Raw genomic sequence first — 27,528 nt, 5'->3', positions numbered from 1 at the left:
CATCTGCCTGAACATACAACACAGCTATGACTGTTGAGAGAAGCCACCTACCCAGCGTACTTCCAGAAAGTGGCCTCGGTCTTCCTCTTCCAGGAGCTCCAAACCTCAGCCTCTTCTCTCATCAGCCAAAGTGAATCTCCTGGTCTTAGGAGAAAGGCTCTGCTTCTCTGAGACAGTATGACAGTATGTGCACCACAAGTCACATTTTCTTTTGCTTCTTTTCCCCAATTCTGAAATTTCTTTAAGGATGTTATAGTTGAGGAAACTTAAGCTGTAGAAAGTGCAGGAAATGTGCTGTCAAATATCTCACCCTAGGGCAAAGGAAGTACTAAAGTGGCTTCCTACCTGAGTGGGGAAAGAGGAACTAGGAAGGCAAGAAGCACTAAAAATGTGTACATTAATATCTCAAAGTACTAACTAATTACAGTCTCCCAGTGATAAATTTTTGTCCTCAAGAAAGAAAATTTATTTTATGCTTAGATTGAACTCTCTCAATAGCATAGTCTGAGTTTTTATTGAATAATTTTCCAGGGCAGTAGGTACTGTAATCAGCTCTCCAATATTTCCATTCTATCCCATGATTAATCCAAACAATTCTGAGCAAATTACCCCCTTTGTCAATGATTGGTTCAGGGATGGACAATCTTATGCTAATTTGGGTTCATGAGAATCAAGGAGAGCCATGGTAAGGGCTCTGGGAAGGAAACTTCCTCAATCTTTAATGCCATAGCAAGATAGGTTCTTTCTTCTATAAGCTGTGAGTGAGGAAGCACAGAGTCCCCATTGCCGCTGGCAGTCGTTCCACAACAATAAAGACTGGGTTTAGGTTAAAGCCAAAACTGAGGATGGCAGAGCAAAGAAGCAGAAAGAACCTGTATGTTGATGCCAGCATTCGGCTATAGGATCCTGCCCTAATTCTTTATTGTTTAAGTCAATCCTTAGTTGGCTCTTTAGTTACTTTCTGCTCAGTGTATCCTTCCTGACACAGAATTGGGTGCCAGGAATAGAAGTGATGCAAATAACAGAATCAGTGGATTATGGTGGCCCCAAAAAGATATGTCCACATCTTAATCTCTGGAATCTGTGAATGTTACCTTATTTGGGAAAGGAGTCTTTTGCAGATGCTGTTAAGTTAAATTTTATTATTTTCAAGTTCAGCCAGATGTTGAAGAGACACAAAGACATTTTAATTTAAAAATTTCACATTTACCTTTATTACATGACCATTCTTCAATATCAAAAAAGTCTTTTTTTTTCAATAGAACATCATATGGCTCAGAAATTTAAGGTATTTCAATGACTTATTTAACAAAGTTAGTAATTTCTGAAGTTTATTCTCCTATACCTAAAACCCTTGTCTAGGAATCTGAACACCTGAGTGTTGTTTTGGTCACTATGCTGGGGCGGGTGGCTTTGAATAGGTTCTCCTCTGAGCGTTAATTACTTCTATGGAACCAACAGCAGTCCCCAAGTGCCCAGATGCATCAGAATCATCTAGGTTCTTGTTATAAATACAGATCTCTGGGTTCCATCCTAAGTCTACTGAATCATATCTTCTAACTTTGAGGCCTAGGAACCTATTTTTAGTCACCCAGGTGATCATGACATACAACCCAATTTGGGAACCACTGAATTAGATGACCTCCAAGATTCTTTTTTTTTTCTTAAGTGAGAAGTAGGGTGGCAGAGAGACAGCCCCCTACATGCACCCCGACTGAGATCCACCTGTTAAGCTCCCTACCAGGGGATTCACTGCCCATCTGGGGCCATTGCTCCATTGCACAGCAACCCAGCTATTTTAGTACCTGAGGCGAGGTCATGGAGCCATCCTCAGCACCCAGGGCCAAATTGCTCCAACTGAGTCATGACTGTGGGAGGGGAAGAGAGAGAGAGACAAAGACAAGAGAGAGGGGTAGGGGTGGAGAAGCTTCTCTTGTGTGTCCTGACCAGAAACCTGGAACATCCACACTCTGGGCTGATGCCCTACCACTGAGTCAACCAGCCAGAGCCCAATATTCTTCACAGCTCTAAAAATGTGATTCTCTGATTTCTGTTTCTTTTATCACTGTTTGTCCCAACTTTACTACTAGATACTATAGCAAAGATGGGACAAAATAAACCAGGATGACAATTTAATCATTTTATAACCTTCCATCAACTATATAGTATCTGCTATGTAGTGGCATTCAATAAATATTTGAAGAATTAATTAATGGTAATTAAATAAATGAATATTATTTTATGTGGACCTCAATAATCTGTGGATAGAGAACTCTAAAGAGAGAGAAAATATTATAAACTTTTACCTAATTAATCTTGTACTTCCTGTCTTCCCTACTACATACTTCAAGGGATGGGTTAAGTGAAAGAGGTTAATGCACATCTAGAGATCCAATAGGAAAACGACTGATAGTCTCCTGTGGGCTGGATTATGCCCCAGTGTTTCCCAGTGGCAGTGACAATGGAGGGAGTTTCATGATTCAGCAGTTAGTTATCCTCTCCTTGACTTTTCCAGGTCCAGAAAAAGCTTTATACTGACCGGGTGACAGATGTTTTGGGGTGATGCTTCAGGTCTTTGAACCTACAAAGGCCACTTCAGGTTTCTGTGTGGCCCCAGGGAGTGGGAAGAGGGACTCATCTTTTAGAAGTTACCTATTAATTAGCCAGCAATGGGTGTCAACCAAGCAGAGTATCCCCAGAACATCTGATGACACCTTTGTGACCCCATAGTTTCTTTCCCCAGGTTCCTCTTCTGCACTCCACTGGACACCCCTTGGGCTGCCCCAGCTCAGACACTGTCTGCTGGCTTTGGAAGGTACCGGCTCAAGATTAAATCTGTAACAGGGGTGGGCAACTTAGCCAAGGGGAGGTAGAGAAGTTTGGCATCCAGACCAGGGTTGTAGCGGATGCGGGGGTTTCTGGAAACAATAGCGTGTTCCATGCTGTTGGTGACATCTCTGATCCTTGGCTCTGCCAGCTGCATCATGTTTGTTAATTTGTCAGTATCTGTTTGAGGAGAGGGGGAATAAAAGTCTCTATTATTCTTCGTTAAAGATGGTTCCTTCTGAATTCCATCCAAGCTCCGTTTGGATGAGATCACTGATCTAACATTTTAGGCAGATCTATCACATCCTCTAGGTTGTCCCTTACACAAACACCCTGTAAATAATCTTATTTCTTTTCCGAATTCAAGAATTGGTGTATTGCACTAATTCAAAAGAATATATTTACCCTTATGTTCACTGCAGCATTATTTATAATAGCCAAGCTATGGAAGCATCCCAAGTGCCCATCAATAGGTGAGTGGATAAAAAGTGGTCATACATCTGTACAATGAAATATTACTTGTCCATTAAAAAAAAAAGGAAATCTTACCATTTGTGACAACATGGATGAACCTAGAGAGTGTAATGCTAAGTGAAATAAGTCAGTCAGATGAAGACAGATACCATATGATTTCATTTATATTTGGAAACTAAAGAGCAAAATAAATGAACAAAAAAATTGAAACTGACTCATAGATACAGAGATCAAACTATGGTTGTCAGAAGGGGGGCTTTTGTATAGTGAGCTCCGGCAGGCCTGGACCACTTGGGTGCCTTGTGTGTGGGGGGTGCAGAAAGGTGAGGGGACTAAGAAATACAGTTGTCACAAAACAGTAATGTGGATGTATAGTACAGAGAATATAGTCAGTAATATTGTAGTAACTGTGGTGCCAGGTGAATACTTGAAATATCAGGGGATCACTTCATAAAGTATGCAGTTGTCTTCCTGGAACTAATACAAAATATCTAATATTGAATGCAAACTGCAATTGAAAAAAGAATAGTGTATTGAATTCCTACTATTGCCTCAGACTAGCAACAACAAAAACTGCCCAGTCCTGCCGCTTATTAGTTGTATGACCTTGAGCTTAAACTGCCATCATCTGTAAAATGGGGATAATAATACCTGTCCTAAATTATAATAAATATAAATAATAGCAGGATAGACCACAGAGGAAGACAGAATAGAAAACAAAAGTATGCAAGCACATAGGAAAATTGGAAGTAAAAATATTGTCTGCCTGGTGGGATTTCTAGTTACTGGAGTTTTTTCCCTCCTACTTCCTCCCTAGAGTTCCCAAGTTTTCTACAAAAGCATGCAGGTAAAAAGTGTTATTAGAAAATAGTAACACTGCCCTTGCCTTGGTCATAGGCCACTGTGGGGCTCGGATGATCTCGGGCACAGACCAGCACCTCACAAGGTTCTGACAAACGTGAGAGGGTATCTGTTACACTGTGCACCCAGACTGGAGGCGGGTACAGGGCGCCCAGTGGTCCAAGCCTGCGAGGCTCACCACACAAACAGGAGACAGGCACAGTGTACAGGTACAGGCTCTGATCTGCACTGGTGCGCTAGGGTTCATACTTCCAGGACAGCGCCAAGCCCTCTGGAGGAAGTGGTACCGGAGAGTCAGGCTTCGAGTTAAGGGATTAAACTTGAAAACAAAGAGGGAGCAAAAGCAAGCCTGACTTTGGAGATGGTCCAGGAAGGCAAGGAATTCACCCCCTCTGCACAGGACACTGGTATGCAGTTGATGAGGGTAGGACAATGTCATTTGAGTATCCTTAACCTTGACTTTGAGGAACTTCCCTTTTTGTTTCCTAGAGGGAAAACTATTACAGTAAAAACAAGGGAAAACTACATTTTGGGATCCCCAAAAGAGCCACACTGCCTTAAAGCCAGACTGTCTGTAACGTGATAATGTCTTAGGAGGCCAACACTGTCTTCTAGTCTTGGGCCTGACACAGATCCCACTACCAGCAGGTCCCAATCAGGAAGAGCTTGCCAGAGGACTCATTCAAGATGCTTAGGGCTGAGCGTGCTCACTCAGAGCCAGGGAAGGCTGTGTAGGCTGATGAAGAAGAGGCGAGCTGATGTGATGAGGTGGCTTTGCAACCAGGCTTTGAAAGACAGGAAGGACCTGCGTAGCCAGTGGGAGAGAAGAAGCTACCTGAGTCGTAGAAGTAATGTATGAGGCACATTCTCTCATTGCTCTTTCAAATAGTTATTCAGGTTCCATTTTGTCCTGGGGATCCTGTTAGACACAGAAGGGGAAGGGGCCCAGAGGTACTCATTTAACCTGTCACTCTCCCAGATGGTGAAGAAGAGCAGGGCCTTTCGATCCGGGCAGCTGGGAAACATTCGTGTTGTGAGAAGTGTTAAAGGTGAGGCTTTGGCACTCGTGGACCCAACAGTTGAGCTTCTGGTCTTCTCTCCTTTGCCAGGGACAAGTCCTGGGCTTCTGATCTAGTCCCTCCCCAGGAAGTAAGGTGACCAAAAGAGTGATTTGGGGTGGCCTCCCTGGCAGGGTTGAGATGGAGAAAGAAAGTTGGCAGGTGACTGTGTTGTGCTGGCTCAACTCTAGGCCTGATGGACAAGAGTACTGTGCTCTGTTTACATGCCTGGCCAGCGATTCTGTGTGCTGCTTCTTCGGAAATGTTTCCATGTTAGGTTGTTATTAATTAGCTATTTCCAATATTGGGGTATAAACATCACTCCATGATTGCTAGCTTGATCCAGGGTTCACAGCCATGGGTCTGTTTGGTCATAATTTGCTGGACTTTCTGCCCACTGCTGTTGTATGACCACTCCTAAACATTTCTTCACAACACCTGCCTCCTGAAACACTACCCCCCCACCCCTACACACATAGTTCCCATAACCACCACGGCTTGTAACTCATATCTTTGTCATTCCTTCACTGGATTTCTGCAATACCTGAATAGTTGGTCTCATATCTCCACCCTCATCCTTCCCACAGCAACACAACTTTTATCAGGTCATCTCAGAGCCATTTAAAAGGCTCTCCAGGCCTGGCTGGATAGCTCAGTTAGTTAGAGCATCATCCTGATACACAAATGTTGTGTGTTTGATCCCTAGTCAGGGCACATACAGGAACGGATTGATGTTTCTGTCTCTCCCTTCCTCTTTGTGTGTATGTGTGTGTGTGTGTGTGTGTGTGTGTGTGTATGTGTGTGTGTGTGTATGTGTGTGTGTGAGAGAGAGAGAGAGAGAGAAAGAGAGAGAGAGAGAGAGAGAGAGAGAGAGAGAGACACCGAGAGAGGAACAGATAGGGACAGACAGACAGGAAGAGAGAGACATGAGAAGCATCAATTCTTCATTGTGGCACCCTACTTGTTCATTGATTGCTTTCTCATAGGTGCCTTGACTACATATGACTACAGCAGACTGAGTGACCCCTTGTTCAAGCCAGCAACCGTGGGCTCAAGCTGGTGAGCCTTGCTCAAACCAGATGAGCCCACACTGAAACTGGCATCCTCAGGGTTTCAAACCTGGTCTTCCACGTCCCAGTCCGACACTCCATCCACTGAGCAACCGCCTGGTCAGGCTCCCTTCCTCTTTCTTGAAAATCAATAAATATATTTTAAAAATAAATAAAAATACATTTTAGAAAAACTCTCCGATGCTCTCAGGATAAGAGCCAGACTCCTTAGCGGAGCCATCAAAGTCCCTTATGATCTGACTCCTAATCTTTCTCAGCCTCAACCCTCACCACAACCCTTCACACTTCTCTCAGGGCAGTCTAGTACCAACAGTGATGGCTAAGGTTCAGTTTGCCAAACAATCCACGAGAGAGGAACTATTATACTTTATAATGAAGAAGCTGAAGTGTAGACAGTTGTGTAACATAGTTGGAGAGAAGGCTGCAATCTAAACTCTGAATGCACAGTCTCCACCACGCAGCTCAGGCTCTTCCCTCTGTGGGAAGTGCTGCCATCTTTTCCCCTTTTGGTTTATTCTTTAGTATTAACCCAGGCATCCATTTTGACCTGTGAGAAGGCTTTTGCAACAGCAGAATTAAGACTGTGCTGTTGCTTTGTTTTGTATGCATGTCCGTTGTTGCACGCTTCTCCTGTGGTGTTGCATGTGGTTTTAGATCTCCTCTGCTAGATTGATTCCCGGATACTTTATCTCATCTCTGTAACCCCATAAACACTAGTTAAGCAGAAGTGAAAATTAGAGTATAATTACTTGGAAATTTTTTACCTAAAAGTAGCCAAATGTCTGCTTGAAAATTTTCTTCTGCGATCGTGGGGTGGACAACAGATGAATCAGCATGTGGTATTTTATACCCAATCCATACTATTCTTCTAAAGAATGATAGTAGTTTTTTGACAAGCAGTTTTCAGAGGAAGTTTGTTTTTCTCCATATTCTTTTAAGGCTCCCAGAAGACTACAACCTCTGCCTACACTGAGCCACTTTATGTACTTAGAAAACGGTCTTGTGAGGTTTTCAGACCCTGACTGAATCTGTGTTTCATCCTAGCCCCATGGTGGCCCTATAAATACTTTGGACCACTCATTACTAAGGGAGAGTTTTAGGATGATCTCACAGACGATATTTATTATCCCCCCCACATACACACACACACACACACACACACACACACACACACATCTATTATATTTCCCTTGTTTAGAGAAATATCTGCAGAGATCTCTCTGGGGATGCTTGCCTCTCCCACTCTGAGTCCTTTGGTCTGAGCAGAGCATATGACCCAGCCTGAGCCAATCGAATATCACATTCCCCTGGGCACAGTGATGAGCTCAGAGTTGGGTACTTCCTGCTGGTCCTCTGATCCTGCCATCTTAGACCCACGAAGTCAGAGTAAATCTTAGGCCCTTTGGAGATCTATTGAAAGAACTACCCCTGGACCCCCAAAGGGGATAGAGCTTGTGAGACTGGAGCCAAGACAAAAGAAGCAGAACCAAGAAATAAGGTAAAACCAGGTCCTAGAAACATCATTTGTGGACTTGATCAGGCTATGCCTGAAGCCCACTTCCCTTCATTTTTTTGGTCATGAATATCAAGATGGTGATTACACGAGGAAAAGAGGAATGGGGGGAGGTAGAAGAGAGTAAAGTGGAGATAAATGGTGACGGAAGGAGACTTGACTTGGGGTGGTGAACACAACACAATATACAGATGATGTGTATCGTACACTTGAAACCTATATAATTTTAATAACCAATGTCATCCAATAAATTAATTAAAAAGAAATAAGTTAGAAATTTCTCTTCCATTTAAACAATTTGGGTTGGGTTTTCTGTCTCTTGTCACTAAGAAATTCTCAACTGATATAAAATCCTTCAGGCTTTTTTTTTCTTCTCACAGAATTCTAATATGTCCAGAACTAAAAGATTACTTTCTTCAAGAAATATTTCTCTGACTATATTTCCTTAAATCAATGAATGAATGATACCTCCATCCACCAGGTTCCTAGAACTATGAACCTAACATTCATCCATGATGGCTTGTTCTTCCTCCCATTACTATGAGGTCTAATACACAACTTCTTTCCCTTTATCTCCACTTTGTCTCCAGTCCAAGCCAGCATCAACTCTAGCCTGGAATGCTGTAGCAACCAGAGCAGTCTTTCCTAATGACAAATCAGATCACACCCTGAATCTTCAGTGTGCTTTGATGCTCTAATTGATCCTGTTCCCCTCAGCTTCCTCACACTGCTCCCCATCCTCCGGCAGTCTTCGAGTTCCTCTAAAGACTTTTCTGCCTCAGGACCTCCTGCAACAAATTCCCTGTCTATCCTCTTTCCACTTTTCAGCAATGCCTAATTTGTTCTTCCCCAAAGTCAAATCAAAGAAGCCCTCCCTGCCCTATAATCTAAATTGGGATTCCAACTCCAAACCCCATTCTTTTTTCATAATCCTCTGCTGCTTTTCATGGCACTCATCCACATTTGCCATTAAACGTGTGTATTTATAAGGTTTGTCTCGCCTACTGGGCCTTATACTGCAGGCAGTGAGCTGTGAGCTGTGCTGCTTGATCCACTCTCACTCCCAGCCCCGCTCAGCAGCTGGATTATGGTGGGCTCTCAATAACATGTGTATTGAGCGAATGAATGGTTGTCATGGTTTTGGCACGTTGGCTTTTTACTCTGTTGATGTACAATCTTCAGGAGATCATGCCACCAAAATAAAACCTGCTAGGCAGTTAGATCCCTGCCATGGATTTGATTAATTGCATTGAACTCATCCAGAGTTTCTATATATTTCAAAAATTCATCACTTTGGATTTTGGATAATTACTATTTAAGAATATCTCTCTCTGCAATACAAGAAGTTATAGTAGGTACCACAGTAATGGGGAGAAGAAAACTATATTCAGTCTAAGAGAGGATAAAAACCACTTTTGAATCAAATTGTTCTTATCAGGGATCAGGTAATCTTCTAAGCACTTTACATATGTTAACTCATTTAATTCTCATAACTCATTACAGATGAGAAAACTGAGTAACTTGCCCAAGGCAAGCAAGAGAGCTAAAATTTGCACTGCAAGAGTAAATTGTCTTGCAGGGACGTTCATGGAAGCCCAGTAAAAGTCTGGGTTAGGGAATGCATAACCGGGCTAGGGAATGCATAACTGGGCTGCTGAGGTCCAAAGGGAGCAGGAACGGAGTTGAGAGTCTGTTTGCTTCACTCCAGCCCCAGAGAAACTCGTAAACCAGTGAAGTGCCAGCCTCGCCTTCTTGGCTAGCAGCCAGGTCACAGAGAAGCAACTGGAGACCTGAGATGCCACCCAAGGAGGTGCCAGCTGATTGCCAGAACCTATTTTATTTTATTTTAAGTGAGAGAAAGAGAGAAACAGAGACAGAGAGAGGGACAGATAGAAACAGATAGACAGGAAGGGAGAGATGAGAAGCATCAACTCATAGTTGTGGCTCCTTAGTTGTTCATTGATTGCTTCTTATATGTGCCTTGACTGGGGAGCTCCAGCTGAGCCAGTGACCCCTTGCTCAAGCCAGCGACCTCTGGGCTCAAGCCAGAGATCATAGGGTTAAGTCTATGATCCCACGCTCAAGCTGGTGACCCTGTACTCAAGCCGGATTAGCCCACGCTCATTTCGGCGACCTTGGAGTTTCGAACCTGGGTCCTCAATATGCCAGGTCGATGTTCTGTCCACCTCTTCAGGCCAGAACCAATTTCTATTGACAGGTCAGAGGCTGCCCTGCCCCACAAAGGCAGCTCCAGAGGTGGCACTGAGGTGCTTGGAGCAGGAAAAACGGAGAGGATCAGGAATTCTAGATCATCCTCTCCGGAAATCAAACCTCAGCTTTGAGATGAGATGATCTGAGTGAATGGTGAGACTTCTGGTCATCAGCGTGGCCTTCTCTCTCCTACCACCAGGTGCTCTGGCAGGTCTTTTGGCCAATTCGTCCTCCACTGCACCCACAGGCCATCTGCTCCTATTGAGCCCCAATGGCTGGGGCTCCGTTCGTCCCTCAAACTGGAAGACCTGCACAGAGTTTGGCGGCTGCACAGTGAACAGCTGTAATGAGCCTCCTCTACTCCCCAAACACCTGAGGTTCACAGGAGACCCTTAGCTCAGAGAGGAAGAGAGCTTCCTAGAGCCCTTCCTTTGAAATACTCCTGTACTCCTTTCACTCTTTATCAGTTTAACAAGTGCCTCGTGTGTGCAAGGTATTTCACAGATATCAATCCTCATAGCAGCTCTGTGAGGCACGCATTATCTTTAGCTCCATTTTATAGATGAAAAAACTGAGGCACAGCATGACTAGGTAACATGCCCAAACTTTCCTACCTGGTAAGTGGTAGAGCCAGGACTCAAACCCAGACAGTCTGGCTCAAGCAGCTGTGCTCTTAATAACTTCTCTGTACTTATGTCGTCAGTACATTGTTACCTGATTCTCCAGCATGATGACGTTTGGAGGGCCGGTGCCAGGTGTGGGCAGCGTCCCGTACAGCATCTCTCCCAGCTCTCCCGTCTCCCCAGCAGCTAGACTTCTCTCATTCCCAGCAGTTTCCCACTTGCTCTCTTTTCAAATCCCAGCTCTGCTACTAGCTGTGTGGCCTTTAGTCCTTAACCTCTCTGAGACTCCATACCATCATGCATAAAATGAATGTAGGTCAGTGACCCCAAGATCTCCCTGTCCCTCTCAGAGACCCCTCTCCCTGTGAGGGACTCACAGACACGGAAGTACTCCTCTCCATAGCTATCCCGGGTCTCCTGAGGCAGCCGTGCCCACAGCTTCCGCAGGTGCAACTCCATGCCCTCCTTGCCCAGAATGGATGTCCGATAGTTCCCTGGCTCAATGATGCTGACTTTCACCCCAAAGTAATGGAGCTCACGCCTGGGAAAGAAGAGTTGGATTCAGTCTGGAACAGAGTCATCAGGGGAGTCACTCCTGACACCTCTATAGAAAACTGGAGGTGCTCTCCCTACCCCTGCACCTGGCTAGCTTTTGCTTTTATGCAAGTAACCCCTGTCCCAGGCCTCTCTGTCTGAGAGACAATCCCTCCCACTCCCACAAGCCTAAATAGGGTTTCACTTACCCCGGGACAGCCCAAGTAAAGGTAGGAAGAAGCCTCCCATCACCACCCCACCTCTTCTCATCCCTTCTTCTCTTGGTCTTTGGGGAAGGTCCCCCGAGGGCTAGCTTTCTTCCTGCTCTGTTTTTTTTCCTTTCAGAACTCCCCTGCCCACACACCACTGTTTCTCTACACCCTCGCCCTCTCTCCTTGAGGGGGACCCCCGGGACTTCTTGCACCAAGGCCCAGTCACCTGATGCTGTCAGAGAAGGCCTCGACACCAAACTTGGAGACACAGTAGCCACCACCGATGACAGCCACACGACCACCACAGCTCGACACATTGACGACCCTGCCCCGGGCTTTCTTGACTATGGGCAGCATGTGGAGGGTCACTTCGATCAGTCCCACCAGGTTCACATTGATCACCTTCACAAAGTCCTCCTTGGTCAGCCATTCATTGGGACCACTGGGCAGGCCCACACCCGCGTTGTTCACCAGGGCCCAGAGGCCTGAGGGCAAGATGGAGAGAGAGAGAACCACACAGTAATGAGCAGTGTCTCTGGAAAAGTACCAGGGTCTACTACCCACCAGCTCAGGGCTGTTGAGGATAGTTGAGCCCGTGCACAAAGCACGAGACAGCCAGGCAGGGGCCTGAGGTGGGAGCTATGACTGCCCGAGGGAAGCTGTGCCTTTTACTGATTAAGTTTTCCTAAAGGGGCCCTGGCCAGTTGGCTCAGTGGTAGAGCGTCAGCCTGGCATGCAGGAGTCCCGGGTTCGATTCCCAGCCAGGGCACACAGGAGAGGCGGCCATCTGCTTCTCCACCCCTCCCCCTCTCCTTCCTCTCTGTCTCCCTCTTCCCCTCCCACAGCCAAGGCTCCATTGGAGCAAAGTTGGCCCGGGCGCTGAGGATGGCTCTGTGGCCTCTGCCTCAGGTGCTAGAGTGGCTCTGGTTGCAACAGAGCGAACTTCAATTAAATTTTTTTTAATTTTTCTAAAGGGACACTTTTTCTGATTCACACAGAATGCCAACTAGCTGTGCCCTGTACCAGCTAACAATCCAGGCTGTAGCTAATAGCACCTAAGCTATTAGCTCTGGGAAAAGAGATATCATATTCATACCAATGAATAAATACTTGAATTCCTTTCTACATTATTTCCCTAAGTATAGAAACACTCTGTATTCTAATTATAAGAAACCAACTCCACGTCCTGGCCGGATAGCTCTGTTGGTTAGAGCGTCATCCTGAAGTGCAGAGGTTGCCAGTTTGATCCCCAGTGAGGGCACATACAGGGACAGATTGATATTCCTGTCTCTTCCTTTCTCTCTAAAATCTGTAAAATAAACATAAAAAAAAACCCAAAACCCCAACTGCATTACACACATTAGCAAGATCACTTCCTCCATTCACACCGTCATTCATTCATTCACATGCCTGTTCTGTCAGGGGAATGAGCTAAAGACATAAAGTAAATAAGACAGTCTTATTGCTCATGGAGGTCACAAACCAGAGAAGAAATAAGTAACATTTATATATAAGTATAGGAAGCACTGAAATAATTATGGGAAATGTGAGAGGGGCTCTCTGAGACTATTACGTTGAGTTGGTGTACTTGAGAGAACTAGTGCTAACTGATGTCATTCGGCTCTGCAGGGGCCCAGGTTGAAGAGCTCAAGTTCCAGTCCTGGTTCGAGGTCCAGCCTTGGACAAGTCACTTCTCTCCCGGGGTCTCAGATTCTGGGCTGAGTGGACTAGACAGTTGCTTCCAGCCAGTGGTTTGCAACCCTGAGCACTGTCCTCAGAGCCTGCGAGGGAGGCGATGCAGGGGAAGCTCAGCTTTCATTTGCTTTACATGTTGATCGTCCGAGTAAAGTGCTACTTGGAGAAAGGCGTTTGATGCTAAAACAAGCTTGGAAAAGCCTCTAAATGATCCCCAAGAGATCAGGTCGTTTGTTTAGGGATTCTATGGAGCCCACAGCCCCCGTTCCTTCCCTTCCCTCCCCTTCCCCATGCTACCCCCCACCTGGCTCTGCAGCCTCCACATACTCGTCTGGGCACAGTTTCCACTCTTTCCTGAGGGCAAGTCTGGATGTAAACATGACTCATGGACCACCCCTGCCCCTGGGCCTGGGGTTCACACAAAAGCCACGTCCTCCGCCTGTCTTCCCGCCTTCCTCCAAATAGACCCCAGGACAGCAACTGCCTGTCAGGACTCAGAACCTTCCCAGCTAGAGAAGACTCTTATCCTGCAGAGGCAGAAATGCCGCTCTTGAGACCCAAAGACTATAAAACCCAAGTGGTCTCTGCCTGCGAGAATAAACACACACTGGCCGCTACCTCTGATCATCCCTGGTAATCACCTCTGCCTGCTGGGAATCAGGACAATCTTAGTTTATTTCTGCAAAGAGCAACTAGAGAACAGTCAGAGCAGCGCAAGCAGCATTAAGGTCCACCCTTCATGTCCAAAGAGTCTCAGGGACAATAAGAAAGAATGCCAGAATCCCCTCCCTTCACTACCCAAAGCTTCTTATACCAAGGATGTTGCCCAATGGGGTAGAGTAGGCAAAATAATGGCCTCCCAAAGATGTGCCCATGCTAATCCTTGGAACCTGTGAATATGGGAAAGAGGAATTAAGGTAGCAGATGAGATTCAAATTGCTAATGGACTGACCTTAACATGGGGAGAGTATCCTGGACTAGCCAGGTGAGCCCAATACAATCGCAAGGGTCCTTCTAAGTGGAAGAGAGAAGCAGAGACAGAACAGCGAGACGAGGCGGCAGCGTGAAAAGGACTCGACCTGACTGGAGATTGAAGGTAGGAGAGGCTCATGAGCCAAGGGCTACAGGAGCCTCTAGAAGCTGGAGAGGTGAGGGAGTGGCTTCTCCCCAGAGCCTGCAGGAGGCACACAGCTCTGCTGCAGTTTTAGCCCACTGAGACCCATTTTGGACTTCTGATCTCCAGGACTCCAAGATAATAGATTGGTGTTGTGTTAATTTATTACAGCAGCAGCAGGAAACTAATACACCCAGTGAATCATTAACACAAGCGGCTGAGGGAAGAACCCAGGGCAGCAGGCGAAGCGGCCTGTTGCAAAAAGAGACTTTTCGCTGAATTCTTCGTTAACTAGTTTATCCAACAAATATTTGGCCCCTTACTAGTTGCCAGACACTGTTCTAGGTACTAAGGATAGGTAGTTACTAAAAGAGACAAAAAGCCCCGGCCCTCCCCCAGAAGTTTTATTTTAGCAGGGGAAGTAGGCAACAAGTAACAAACACAAACAGACAATATTGGAAAGCAGAGAGTGGTGAGTGGTGAGGGAGTTCCTGCCTGACCGTTCTGGGCCCCAGGGCTCTCTTCCCCCAGGGCTCTCTTCCCCCCACCTGAGTGCATAGGCCCCAGACTAGTTCCTTAGGAGTCAGGACTTCCACAACGGAGCCACCCTGTGTCCACGCCCTTCATGCAGAAAACACGCTGGGCAGGCCCCTATGCAGTCCTGGTCCAGCCGCAGCTCCAGCCCACAGGCTCCCTTCACAATAGGACCAGCCACTCTGATGTCAGCACTTACTCTGAGTTCAACCTAATTATGCACTGTGATGTGAGGAAAAGGACAGATATCTCAATCCCCAGCATTCTAGCCTGTCACAGTCAAGGAGAGCAAATGCCTCCACTCAGGGAGTCCAGCCTCATGTTCCCGTCTGCCTTCGGCCAGCCTGATCCCAACCAAAGCTGAGGGTCAGGACTGCCAAAGTCCCAGAGAAGAAGCAGCTCCATCTGCAAGGTTTGGACATACAGAACACAGCTTCTCTCCCCGACTTCTTATGCCAACCTCTTCCATCCTTCTGAGTATCTGGGAGGGAAAACTGCCTTGGCAAAGCAGCCCTGCATGTGGACAAACCAAACCAGGCAAGGGCTTCCAGTCCCACTGGGCCACCTCAGCCCCTTTCTCTGCGTCACCTCTCCCACATCGTCTGAACAGCAGGGTCCCTGATACCTACTGTCAGATGCCAGTAGGAGAAAGGGTAAAGGAAGGATAAACTCAGAAAGCTAAAGAATGCAATTTGCCCCACCTTGCTCGCCCACTTGGGCCCTCACCCACTGGGCCGCCGCCTGGATGCTCTCACTCTTGGTGACATCCAGTAGGGTGGTCTGGAGCCTGTAGGAAGTATCTTGCTGAAGCTTCTGGGCCCCCTCCTGAGTGAAACAAGCAGCCAGCACCCTCATGCCTCGATCAACCAGCTGCTTGGCCAGCAGGTTTCCAAAGCCCGAATCACAGCCTGTGATGAAGACATACTTGTCTGAGAGGTTGCGGACAAGATTGCAGTTCTTGAGCCAGCGGTACATGAAGGAGAGGTCTGTGAGAGCTGCCATAGGGCAGGAGGGAGGTGATGGCCAAGAGAATGGGGCTCCGGAGACAGCGGGAGAGGCTGGTCGGCCCTCTGACCCCGAGCTGGCCGTATGCCGGAGCTGCCAAGATCTCTCCTCCCTTCCACTGCAGGCAACACACCCAGGGCCCCTGAGTGAGCCACCCTGTAATTTTTATAGGTGGATACATCACCACGTCAATTAGCCCAGATGCAAGAAATTCAGGTCTAACCTGAAGGAAGCCCTGTCACCGCAGACAGCCCTGGTGGCTGCCCTTCTCTTTGCCTAGCCCTGATGGGTGAAGGTGCCAAGGATGGGAAAAACCCCAGTGGTGATGTTGGTGCTGACAGGTGGCTCTGAGCAGGGTAAATGTGAAAGGAGGACCCAGCGCAGAACCCCCCCCCACCACCATCCCGAAATCCTCCACCTCTGGTCCAGGGATCAAAATCATTTGTCATGAGTACAGGCATGTAAATAAACTTAATTTTTACTTTTAGAGGAAAAAATTAAGACAAATGCATTAGTGTTAAACAAACAAAATTGGTTTTGTGCCTTCAAAACCCCAAGAAAAATAAGTTCCAGGTTGTTAGCTCTTTGGAATTCGCTGCCCTAAGATGAGTCTCCACCATGAGAGGTGCTGAGAAAGAGCTCCTCTCAGGACAGCTGTGCCCCATTGTCCTCCGGCAGAGGAAGCGAGGCCTCCTAGAAAGGGGGCTGGTGATGGGAGGCCCCAGCTCCCAGAAAGCAGGAAGAAAGACTGGAGGTTTCAAGGTTCGTGTCCTTGCGAGGCGACACTCGACACTCGGTGACCAGTGAGGTGCCCTCATTGTACTGCCGCAGGCCCAGCTCTCTCCCTCCGGCAGTGACCAGGCAGACAGAGAGTCAGGGACTGCAGACCCGGCAACCCTGGGGCAGGGCCCCCACTGGGCATTTTTCTGGATGTTGTTCGTCTACCTCCAGGACCAGACCCACACAAAGTAACCTGGGATCTGAGGAGCTTGAGGGGTGGGGGTGGTGACAGGGAAGGAACAGGCTGTGAAGTCAACTGGCACAGTGGCGAGTTGAATCAGCAGAGGAAAGGAGGCCAGGAGGCAAAGTAATTCTAAGGCATGAGGTAAGAGTAATAAGGAGGGAGGACATCTGGACATAGGGAGGGAAGGCAGGAGAAGAGGGGGTTGATATGAATATCAATGAGCTGCAGTCTAGCCAGATGAGGAGCAGGGGTCATGGGTTCCAGGGGCAGCGGCAGAAAGGGCCTGGGTCTGAGTCTGAGGCTCTGAGAGGAAACGACCTAGGGGGGGAGCAGAGGACTGGGGCCAGAGCTTGGCAAGTTCCCAATGTCACGACTTGGAAGGGAGGGAGAGAGTCTAGGCCATGGGGCAGGGAACCCGCATAGAGGTTGGAGGGAAGCTGATAAAGACAAGGAAGTGAGGATATGAGACAGAGGTATGAGTGGTGAGGGGCCACAGCCGGGATTGCAGGAGAAACAGGGACAGAGGAATGCTAGCGCCCACGGTGGTTCTTTAGATAAAACTCTAGGGACACCATTCTGCAGGATAAGCCTGGTCACCAGCTCATCCGTGGGGATGCAGGGCCAACTGCCTACCTTCCCTGTCTGGAGGGTCTGACACAAAGTTCCCTAGAGGGAACAGACAAGGATGCTTCTCTGGGCACCACTGTGTACCAAGGTTGGTCAGCTTCAGAATCAGAGAGAGCAGGTGTCACCTTGGGAAAGGCAAGAAGGCTTGGCTACTCTATACCAGGGGTGGTAGAAGGTCAGGTCATAGACCCCCCCTTTGGGGAACAACCAAAAGCCTGCATGGGAAGTGGTAGAAGCAAACCTCACCTACTTCATAACCACTGCAACACCTCCTACACGATCTAAGAGACATTTCCCAACTCTGCCTCCTGAGTGAGTGAACACAGAGGTCTTGGCTAGGAGATGTCAGATAGTGTCACTTGAGGGCTGAGCAGTCTCAGGAGTAGCCCAGTTCTAAGAAGACAGGTGAGACCCAGAGGTTGCCTCTGGATCTGGAGAAAGATGACTTGGAACTGCCCCAACATGGGCCTGGGCCTGGTTCCCCATCTCACGGACCTCTCTGCGGACTGCTGGCTAAGGCATTGCTGTCCTGGGCTCAAACTCCTAACATCACTAAATTCAGGCTGTGGACTGCAGGCTTAGAGCGCTGCAGGACCATAGAGAAGGCTGTTTTCCTAGGGCTGGGAATGCTGCCCACTCTCAGATGACAGGCCTCCCTGCTGAGTTGGCACCTGAGGCTGATGGGTTAGCCTGGTGGTTACCCTCCACACCTCTACCTCTGTCCACAGGTATATTCAGTGAGGAGGGGCCTTCACCCCCTCCAGGCCATTCTTATCCAGTGGGACAGTCAGACTGGCCAGGGCTAAGGCACACTCTGAGGAGGTAAACAGGTTGAAGAGATGGAGCTGAGCCCCTCCCAGTGTCCACTCCTTCCCAAAAATGTGTGTGTGTGTGTATACATATATATATATATGTGTATATGTATATGTATATATATATATATTAAAATTTATTTATTGATTTGAGAGAGAGAAAGGGAGATGGGAGCAGGAAGCATCAACTCACAGTAGGTGCTTCTCGTATGTGCCTTGACCCAGCAAAGCCAGGGTTTTGAACTGGGATTCAACATTCCAGGTTGTCACCCCATCTACAGGTCAGGTGAAACCGGGCACATGTTGTGTGCTACTGGGCCTGTTCCTCAGCCTCAAAACTTGGCTCTTTCCTCCTAATATTCTCAGGTTCCTAGAGAAACCAGGGACAGAGGTAAGGAAGAGGGTAAGCTATGTGACCCTCGACTGGAGAGCTCACTCTCTCTACCTTATTTTCCTCCCCATAAAGCATCAACCCTCACATAGTATCCCAACTAGACCATGCACGCACCCCAGTCTTGGCTTCACAGAGCCTCGGCAGTCCTGGGGGACAGCTCCCACCAGGAAGGTGGGCACATAGCTCATGGGGAGGTGGGTGAGCTTGGCCTCCCAGCCAAGTGACTATCAAGTACACTGTGCAGTTCATCACCAAGGAGTAATTCAACTTGTATTTTCTTCGGGAGATTTTTACGTATTTTGATGTCAGTTCAAAATGAGAAAGTATCCTTACATACTTTCCCATCCCTTCTCTCCAATTCATGGCTCTAACTTAGGAAGAAAGTTTCAGAGAACTCCTTCTTGGCTTCAGTTTCCTTTCCAACATAATGAGGACTTCACGTGACACAGTGGTCCCCAGGTCTAACAAACAACCCCTTCTTAGGTTACTAGTTGACCACACGGAATCATGGGTATGAAGCTCACTGTCCCCTTGCGTGGGTGAGTCGACCAGCAAGATGAACCTGAGACTGTAGGAGGCTTTACTGATGAAACCAGGCTTCCAGAAGGTGCTTTGTTCTCTCCCCATGGTCCACAGCTCACTCACTGGCTGCCGGGAACTTCTCTCCATGGATCTCCTCGACCTCTGGGCTGGCCTGATCCCATGCCTCCTTGAAGCCCTAAGAAAACATCTCAGGTTTGCTCATGTTGGTCTCAAAGTAATGGGGCTCGATGATAACCACCTTCACCCCGAAGTGGGAGAGCTCCCTCCTGTAAGGCACCCAGGAAGAGGGGCAAGGACTTCAGAGGTCCTGGGAGACAAACAAGGACAAAGAAATCCTAAAGTCAGCTGGGGTAAGATAAGCTTGAATGTTTGGGGAGTCGGGAAGTGCAGCAGCCAGGGGAAGAAAAATTATTAAAATGGAATGGTCCCTGTGTAGAGCTGAAATATTTTTCCGTGAATTTTACACACACAAACTTACTACTCTATATCATAACTATTCAGTTGCAAGGCAGCACTTCCCTGTTCTCTCCTCCTGTTTCCCCTGACATTCTGTCAATCTCCAGAGCTTTCCCTTTCAGCCTCCTTTGTATTCCTCAGGCCCTTCCCTCCCCTCTCCTGCTCTAGTCTACTCCCTGCAAACTGTCCTCTAAGGAGCATCTGCCTGTGATCCCCTCCACAAATTCAGAGCCATGCTCTACCCTCCAGCCAGTGGGTTCTCTAGGCTGATTTGGAAAACCAGCTCCCCTGATTTAATCTCTCCACTGGGTTGCGCTGCCGCCAACAGCAATAGTTGGGAGCCCGCCCAGTGCCCACGTCCTCATGAGCCACCACGTCCACCTTTCCAACCTCCCTCCTGCCAGGCCCAGTTGTTTATCCTCGGAGGTCCCCACAGCACAGGCAGTCAATCGTTACTCACCCTTACTGTCATATCCAGGAAGCCCTACCACCCTCCCTTGCCAGGTAGCGAGGTTGCCAAGTTCAGGTCTTCTAACCTCAGCTCAGACCCTCTCTAGGACCCTCCTCCCATTCCACTGGCTGGCACGGCCACCATGGCTAACAGGGTCACAGCCATCACAAGTGATAGCCATACCATTTCTGCATTTCTTAGATTTTTTATTTATTGGTTTTAGAGAGAGGAGGTACAGAGAGGGAAAGGTAGGGGGTGGAACGGGAAAAGTCAAATCATAATATTTGCTTCATGTATGCCCTTTGACCGGGCAAACCCGGGCTTTTGAACCTGTGACCTCAGCATTCTAGGTCAATGCCTTATCGACAGCACTGCCACAGGTCCATTTTTGTATTGCTTATCCCTTTCTAAATTGCCAGAGTTTTAATGTCAGTGACCAAATCCTGTTATCTTCAGACATTAACTATGCACTCACAGAAGTGCCCAGAAGTATCTGCAGACTTGAGTCAAATGCCCTACCTCTTAACTCACGGGATCCCTGAAACTGAAGGTCATAGGAGTTAAGAACATGGATTTTTCCTCAGTCACTTTCTAACTGAGGGACCTTCCCCAGGGCAGGGAGAGGTTGAATCAAATTTTATCGACCTGGGGTTCATCTCGATCCTCAAAAAATAAAAGGGTGCTCCCTAACGAATGCCTTGCACAAAACAAGAGAGGGGAATTAGAAGGAAGAGCATGGGACACTGTGTACCCACCAAGAAGCAGGAGGACCGAGGAAGCACCTCTGTCCCCATTCAACACCCAATGGCATTTGAGAACACAGTACTTGAAGATGCAGTAACCCCTGACCACGCACGGACACATGACCCAAGATGCTGCAGGTATTGACTATGTGGTCCCTTGCCTTCCTCAGCATGGGCAGCAGAGTCAGGGTCACTTCAAACATCCCCCGCAGGGTCGCACTGAGCATCTTTACGGAGTCCTGTTTAATCAGTCATTCGTTGGGTGCTGTGGGCATAGCGATGCCAGCGTTATTCATCAGGCCCCAGGGTCCTGGGCTCAGTTGGGGTAAGAGAGCAACAATGTGTTGTGACGCTGTAGTGGGGACACACGTGTGGTTCCAATTCATCTTCCAATTAAATCTATTTTGTTGAGTCAACAGCCATGTGATTCATGCCATGGTATAAAGAATAAGAGTTCAGGAGAGAAAATAGGAACATGGTGGTTACAGGGTGTCAGGATTTGCAAACACGTTTAGCTGCTGACTGTCAGGGATGGTCCTTCTCATTGTAGTGCTCCTTTGGCTCACAAGAGGGAATAGACCCATCTTCAAATGCATGGACAGAGTTTGAGTAGGGTCCAACTATATCTCATAGGAGAGAGACATAGACAGGTAGAAAGGAAAGGGTAAGAGACAGACATGATGGGAAAACTAGAGAAGAGAAAAGAAACAAGAACAAAAATCAGAAAAAGGAAAACCCAAAATAATTACTTTCCACACCCTGGCTGGGAAAGACACACTTGAATCCCAGGATTAGGGTAAACAGAGACAGGCCTGCATTGGGTGTGAAGAGACTAGCTCTGAAACAACCTGCAGAATTTCAGGAAGCCAAGTTCACCTTCTGTGCTGGAAGATTCCAACTTTCACTCTGGAGTGAGTGCCCAGAGCTGCTCTGGGGAAGATAAGGAGGCCTCACGTCACCCCGGGGTGTAGAATGCCCCCTCGGCTCCAGGAAGTGCCATCATCTCCTTTCACTTTCCCAAGGGCTCTCCTCGCACCATCCCCCCAGGTCCCCAGCCCACTTGGCTCTCAGGAAAGCTTTCTGGAAAAGATGGGGTGGGGTCACACAACAGTGATTGTGGTGCAACACAGACCTCAAGTCAGTGGGGGCAGGGTCTTCGGTGAGCTGGGGGTGGTGAGGGAGTGGGGGTGGGCAGAGTGTGACCTTGGGAATATTGGGAAGAGAGCAAGTCCTGCAATGTCAGTTTCTGCCCTACTCAGAAACCTTCTCTGGTCGTAACGAAATGCATATTCTTTGAGTCAATTCTTTAATTTGACTTAAATAACATTACTGAGAATGTGAACAAACTGCACCATACTTCTCTACACAGATGCATCCCCTCCCTCACACAGTAGCCAACTCCGCCCTACGATGCACCACAGTCTTGGATCACACGGACTTAGCAGGCCTTGGGGCGATCCAGTGGATCACAGCATCTGACAGGACTGTGGGCATGTAGCTCATGGGAATGTAGAGAAGCTTGGCGTCCCAGCCGGCTGAGTACCGAGTGCGGGGATGGCGGGCGGTCAGGGCGTGTTCCATGCATTCCGTCACCAAAGACAGATCCTGCGTGCACTTCTCCAATGAGCCAATCATTTTCATGCCTGTGCAGAATGAGAAAGACCCAGATGTATTCCCACTGCAGACCACTCCCACATTAAGATCAACTAACAGAATGAGTTTCTAGAATTCCTGGCCCTGTACAGTGAGTCCACCCATAACCCTTAACAGTGCCTCACTCCTACCCCAGGCAGGAACCAGAGTTCCACACTAAGCCGCCTCGGGCTTTATTCCTGGGAACATCAACAACACACAGACTGATGCCAGCTGCTGTACCACCACCTAGCCAGGAGGTGACGAGGGTCTTGTCTCTCCGGCTCCGTTTCCTCCTTAACATTAACGAGAGGTTCAGCTGAGACAGCACAGCCAGGTCTAACAGCCTGGATCTATTCCTTAGGTAACTAGTCAACCCCACAGGACCATGGACTAAGGGTCCCCTGTTTATGGGTGAGTCAGAGCACGAACGTCGGACTTGAGACTGTAGGAGATGCTAATTATGGACCTAGGCTTTCAGAAGATGGTTTGCTTCTCTCCCCATGGTCCACACAGCTCACTCACTGGATGCGAAGTACTTCTCCCCATAGATCTCCTTGACTTCTGGGCTTGCCCGATTCCATGCTTCTTGGAAACTTCTAAAAATCAGCTCAGGATTGGTCACAGGGGTCTTGAAGTAACCCGGCTCGATGATAGCCACTTTCACCCCAGAGTGGGAGAGCTCCCTCCTGCAAGGCACCCAGGAAGAGGGGCAAGGACTTCAGAGGTCTTGTTAAGGAAAACACAAAACACCAGAATAATGAAAAAAAAAAAACCCACAAAATAATAAAACATCAACTAGGATTGCAGTAGATTTAGTTCAAAAGTCTGGGGAGTTATGAAGTACAGCAGACAGGAGGAGAAAATTTATGATGATACTATTGCCTCTCTACAGAGTTTGAGTAGTTTTCCAAGTATTTCCATACATTTGCTCATAACTTTAAATCCTACCAAATTGCTGAAAGGCTGCACCTAAATTCTGTCTCCTTGTATTCCTGCCAAATGTCATTGAAAACTGGGCTGTGCCAATTTTGTTTTTCCCACGCCCTTCAAACGCCTCCCTCTCTTTCCCACCCAGGTCAACCTCCTGGACATCTGTCCCTAAGGAGCATCCATGTGTCTGCGGTCTCAGCTCTCACACAGCACAGCCACCTCAGCCCTGCCGCCCGTGGAGTCTCCATTGTCCATGTGGTGAAGAAGCTCCCCTGAATAAAGGACTTCCCTGGGGCTTAACTGCCCGCAGGCTCCCAGATCCCACTTATCATAGCAGTTATGTACGTGAATGGGCTGCACAGCTGAATAATACCGGTTCCAATTCTGCCCCAGGCACTTTCTGACTGTGGGCAGAGACAGGTTAAATTAAAACTATCCCGACCCCCAGAAGATAAACCGGGCTTCCCAATAATGCCGGCCACAGAGCAAGAGAGAAGGACCTGGAAGTAAGAGCCTCTGAGGCTGTGTGGAATCACCCCCCAGGAAAAGTCCCCCAGAGAAGCACTGAAGCAGGGGGGCCGAGCGATGGCCTCTGTCCCAGCCCAATACCTGAGGGAGTCCGAGAAGGCCTGGACACCATACTTGGAGATGCCATAGCCACCACCATATAGGTTTATACGACCCAAGACGCTGGAGACGTTGACCACGCGACCCCTTGCCTTCCTCACCAAGGGCAGCAGATATAGGGTCACTTCAATCACCCCCAACAGGTTCACATCAAGCACTTTCACGAAGTCCTGTTTGGTCAGCCACTCATTGGGTGCGGTGGGCAAAGAGATGCCAGCGTTATTCACCAGGCCCCAGAGTCCTAGGCACACAGGGGGGAGGGAGCAATACTTTGCTGAGACTGGGTAGTAAAGACAGAGCTGGAGTTCCAATTCACCTTCCAATCGAGTGAGGACAGTGTGAGGAGGTGTCATGGAAAGTGGTTAAATTAGCAAACTACATGCTGTCTGCAGAGTATTGGGCAGTGCTGGCACTGTAAGCTGCTGTTGACACAGAGAATGCCATCCTCCTGATTTATTGCTTAGTGCCCAGTCCCCTGCCTGGAAGAAGAGATTTGTTGAGGCAGGACTGATGCTGATAAAGTCTAGTGAGTCCACACTGTGGATCATAGACAGTGATGTCTGAGTTTTCACACATCAATGCTGACCTTGCAGACATTATAACTATTTACCCGCATTTTCTGATTCCTCAGTGACTGTTCAACAACTATTGATGAGGGAAACAGAAAGACACAGACAGCGAGACAACAAAGAATGGAGGGAAAAGATGTAGGAAAACTACACTGTATAAACGACAAAAACATAACAGACGGCAAACATCTAAGGACACTTTGTTTGGGTAAAACAGGCCAGAAATCTCAGGTGTAGGGGAATGGGAGAATAGGGCTGCGACTGACCTCAGGGCACTGGCCTCAACACACACTGCAGGAATGTGGCCAGTTCCTCTAGGAAGCTCTGAGAATTCCAAGGCCAGGCTTTGAAGGGGACCCAAGGCTACCTGTCCCCCACTTCAGGCACAGTGTTCACCCTCTGCCCAGACAATGCCCCCCTCTCCTCCCACCTGCAGAGGATGCCATTTTTCTTCTACTTTCTTCCCCCTCCCCCCCACCCAGGACCTACAGTTTGCCCAGCTTCATGGAAACCACTCTGTGAGACACGAAGACAGTGCTGAGGATGTAAAGATTTACCAACCACAGGCCTCCGGACAGCAAGGTCAGGGCTGGCAGGGGGAACCTGGAAATACCCAGAGAGGTGAGTCCCTGGCTTGCTCAGACATGCCCTGCCCTTATAGGAGTCATATTCTCCTACCACACACTTTCCTTCTCAGAACTGAATCGATGCACATAGGTATAGAGTAGAGATTTGGGTTAAAAAAAAAAAAAGTTTCCCAAGGCTTCATTTTTGTTGAATATGATGAATAAAATGTAGGAAACAATTTCATATCATACCATAAGATACTGCTTTCATAAATGACATTAGTCAGAGAGATAGAATATTCTCTATTGCTAAAAATTAAGCCTTTTGTTTTTCTTAAGATCAGAAACAAGACAAGAGTGTCCACTTTCACCACTTCTATTCAACGCTGTTTTTGAAGTTCTGGCCACAGCAATCAGACAAGAAAAGAAATTAAAGGCATCCAAATTGGAAAAGAAGAAGGAAAACTGTCATTATTTGCATATGATATATTATATATAGAAAACTTTAAAGAGTCCACAAAGAAACTGAATTAAAATTGATATATAAACTCAGTAAAAGTAGAATGATACAAAACTAATATTCAGAAATTGATTGTATTTTTATATACCATTAACAAACCATCAGAAAGAGAAATTAAGAAATAATCCCATTTACAATTTCATGAAAACAATAAAATAGGAATAAATTTAACCAAGAAGATAAAAATCCCGTACTCATAAAATTATAAGACATTGAAGAAGATACAAATAAATAGGAGCATATACCATGATGATGGATAGAAAGAATTAAACTTGTAAAATGTCCATACTACTAAAATCAATCTATAGATTCATTGTAATCTCTTTCAAAATACCATTGGTATTTTTCACAGAACTAGAAATAATTATCCTAAAATTTATATGGAACTACAAAACACCCTGACTAGACAAAGCAATCTTGAGAACAAAGGACAAAGTTGGAAGAATCATACTATCTGATATCAAATAATACCATAAGACTGTAGTAATCAAAACAACATGGTACTGGTATAAAAACATACACATAGATCAATGGAACAGAATAGTGAGCCCAGAAATAAGCCCACGTTTATATTGTTGATTACTCTATGACAGGGGTCCCCAAACTAAGGCCCACAGGCTGCATGCGGCCCCCTAAGGCCATTTATCCGGCCCCCGTTGCACTTCCAGAAGCGGCACCTCTTTCATTGGTGGTCAGTGAGAGGAGCATAGTTCCCATTGAAATACTGGTCAGTTTGTTGATTTAAATTTACTTGTTCTTCATTTTAAATATTGTATTTGTTCCCGTTTTGTTTTTTTACTTTAAAATAAGATATGTGCAGTGTGCATAGGGATTTGTTCATAGTTTTTTTTATAGTCCGGCCCTCCAACGGTCTGAGGGACAGTGAACGGGCCCCCTGTGTAAAAAGTTTGGGGACCCCTGCTCTATGACAAAGAAGGCAAGAATAAACAATGCGATAACGACAGTTTCTTTAATAAATGGTATTGAAAAAACTGAACAGATACATGCTAACAAATAAAATTAGACCCCTTCCTTATACCCAATATAAGAATAAACTCAAAATAAATTAAAGACTTAAATGTAAGACCCAAAACCATAAAATGCCTGGAAGAAAATATAATCAACTCTCTGACACAACTATTTCTAATATTTTTTTGGCTCTGTCTCCTCAGGCTAGGGAAACAAAAGAAAAAATAAACGACTGGGACTACATCCAACTAAATACGTTTTTGCACAGCAAAGTAAGCCATTTATAAAATGAAAACACAACCTATGGAATGGTGAAGATATTTGTCAACGAGACATCCAAAAAGAGGTTAATATCTAAAATATATAAGAAATTCCTAAAACATAACACTAAAAAGATATACAATCTAATTAAAAACAGACAGAGAACCTGATAGATATTTCTCTACAGAGGACATAGAGATGGTCAATAGTTATATGAAAATATAGTTAACATCACTACACTGGGGAACAACTTTTTGTCATTTTCTGTTACATGAGGTTTTAGAACCATTTGTATATATTTCTGCACTGCTGATTCCAAATCTGAAATCCATTTTTTGGTGCATGCTCTAGTTTTTATGCAATTTTAACTTCTTTTTGTTACAGTTAATGGCATGCATTGGTTTTTAAATTGGAGTTAAATGACAAGACTCTTGGATTGAACATAACCACAAGGCAATTAATACTTTACAAACATCACTTTTACATAATTGTAGTTGTTTTTAAATGTAAAAAACTTTTATCTGATAAAAACACCCTCTTATTTTGTTTTAAGATTGAATCATAGCTTCTTCGAGTAGGCGTAAATGTAAGAATAGTCCTGACACCTTCTGTTATATATGTGGCTGTTACACACTTCAACGTCAAAGGCGCAATATTTCATCATTTGTGACACATGCATATATTGCCTATTTTCAAGTTCCCCTTGGTGATCAAGACAAGAATTGGGCTCC

At 46.6% G+C, this 27,528-nt stretch overlaps 2 protein-coding genes across 2 annotated transcripts; both read right to left on the bottom strand.

The window, feature by feature from the left end:
* Positions 1 to 2,788: 2,788 nt before the first annotated feature.
* On the bottom strand, positions 2,789 to 16,117 carry LOC136395170 (short-chain dehydrogenase/reductase family 9C member 7). The gene is made up of 4 exons (XM_066369459.1): positions 15,427 to 16,117; positions 11,609 to 11,867; positions 11,014 to 11,177; positions 2,789 to 3,006 (listed from the first exon to the last, which is right to left on the bottom strand). Exons 1-4 carry the CDS (start codon positions 15,725 to 15,727, stop codon positions 2,789 to 2,791), a joined length of 942 nt encoding a protein of 313 aa, XP_066225556.1. The 5' UTR covers positions 15,728 to 16,117.
* A 5,865-nt stretch (positions 16,118 to 21,982) lies between these two features.
* RDH16 (retinol dehydrogenase 16) lies at positions 21,983 to 24,660 on the bottom strand. Its single transcript, XM_066369460.1, has 3 exons — positions 23,895 to 24,660; positions 22,878 to 23,041; positions 21,983 to 22,363 (listed from the first exon to the last, which is right to left on the bottom strand). Exons 1-3 carry the CDS (start codon positions 24,263 to 24,265, stop codon positions 22,149 to 22,151), a joined length of 750 nt encoding a protein of 249 aa, XP_066225557.1. The 5' UTR covers positions 24,266 to 24,660; the 3' UTR covers positions 21,983 to 22,148.
* Between the last annotated feature and the right edge of the window lie 2,868 nt (positions 24,661 to 27,528).

This window comes from Saccopteryx leptura, chromosome 2 (genome assembly GCF_036850995.1).
Source record: "Saccopteryx leptura isolate mSacLep1 chromosome 2, mSacLep1_pri_phased_curated, whole genome shotgun sequence".
Classification (NCBI taxonomy): Eukaryota; Metazoa; Chordata; class Mammalia; order Chiroptera; family Emballonuridae; genus Saccopteryx; species Saccopteryx leptura.
Note: the sequence above shows the minus strand (reverse complement) of the source record. Positions and strands in the feature narration are given on the sequence as shown.

Coding starts and splice junctions, on each gene's coding strand:
- LOC136395170 (XM_066369459.1), bottom strand. CDS start 15,727: ATGGCAGCTCTCACAGACCTCTCCTTCATGTACCGCTGGCTCAAGAAC. Junction 11,178..11,608: donor GCCTTCTCTGACAGCATCAG/GTGACTGGGCCT, acceptor CTTCTTTCCCAG/GCGTGAGCTCCATTACTTTG. Junction 3,007..11,013: donor AGAGGAGTACTTCCGTGTCT/GTGAGTCCCTCA, acceptor CTCCTCAAACAG/ATACTGACAAATTAACAAAC.
- RDH16 (XM_066369460.1), bottom strand. CDS start 24,265: ATGACACCTCCTCACACTGTCCTCACTCGATTGGAAGGTGAATTGGAA. Junction 23,042..23,894: donor GCCTTCTCGGACTCCCTCAG/GTATTGGGCTGG, acceptor GGTGCCTTGCAG/GAGGGAGCTCTCCCACTCTG. Junction 22,364..22,877: donor GGAGAAGTACTTCGCATCCA/GTGAGTGAGCTG, acceptor CATTCTGCACAG/GCATGAAAATGATTGGCTCA.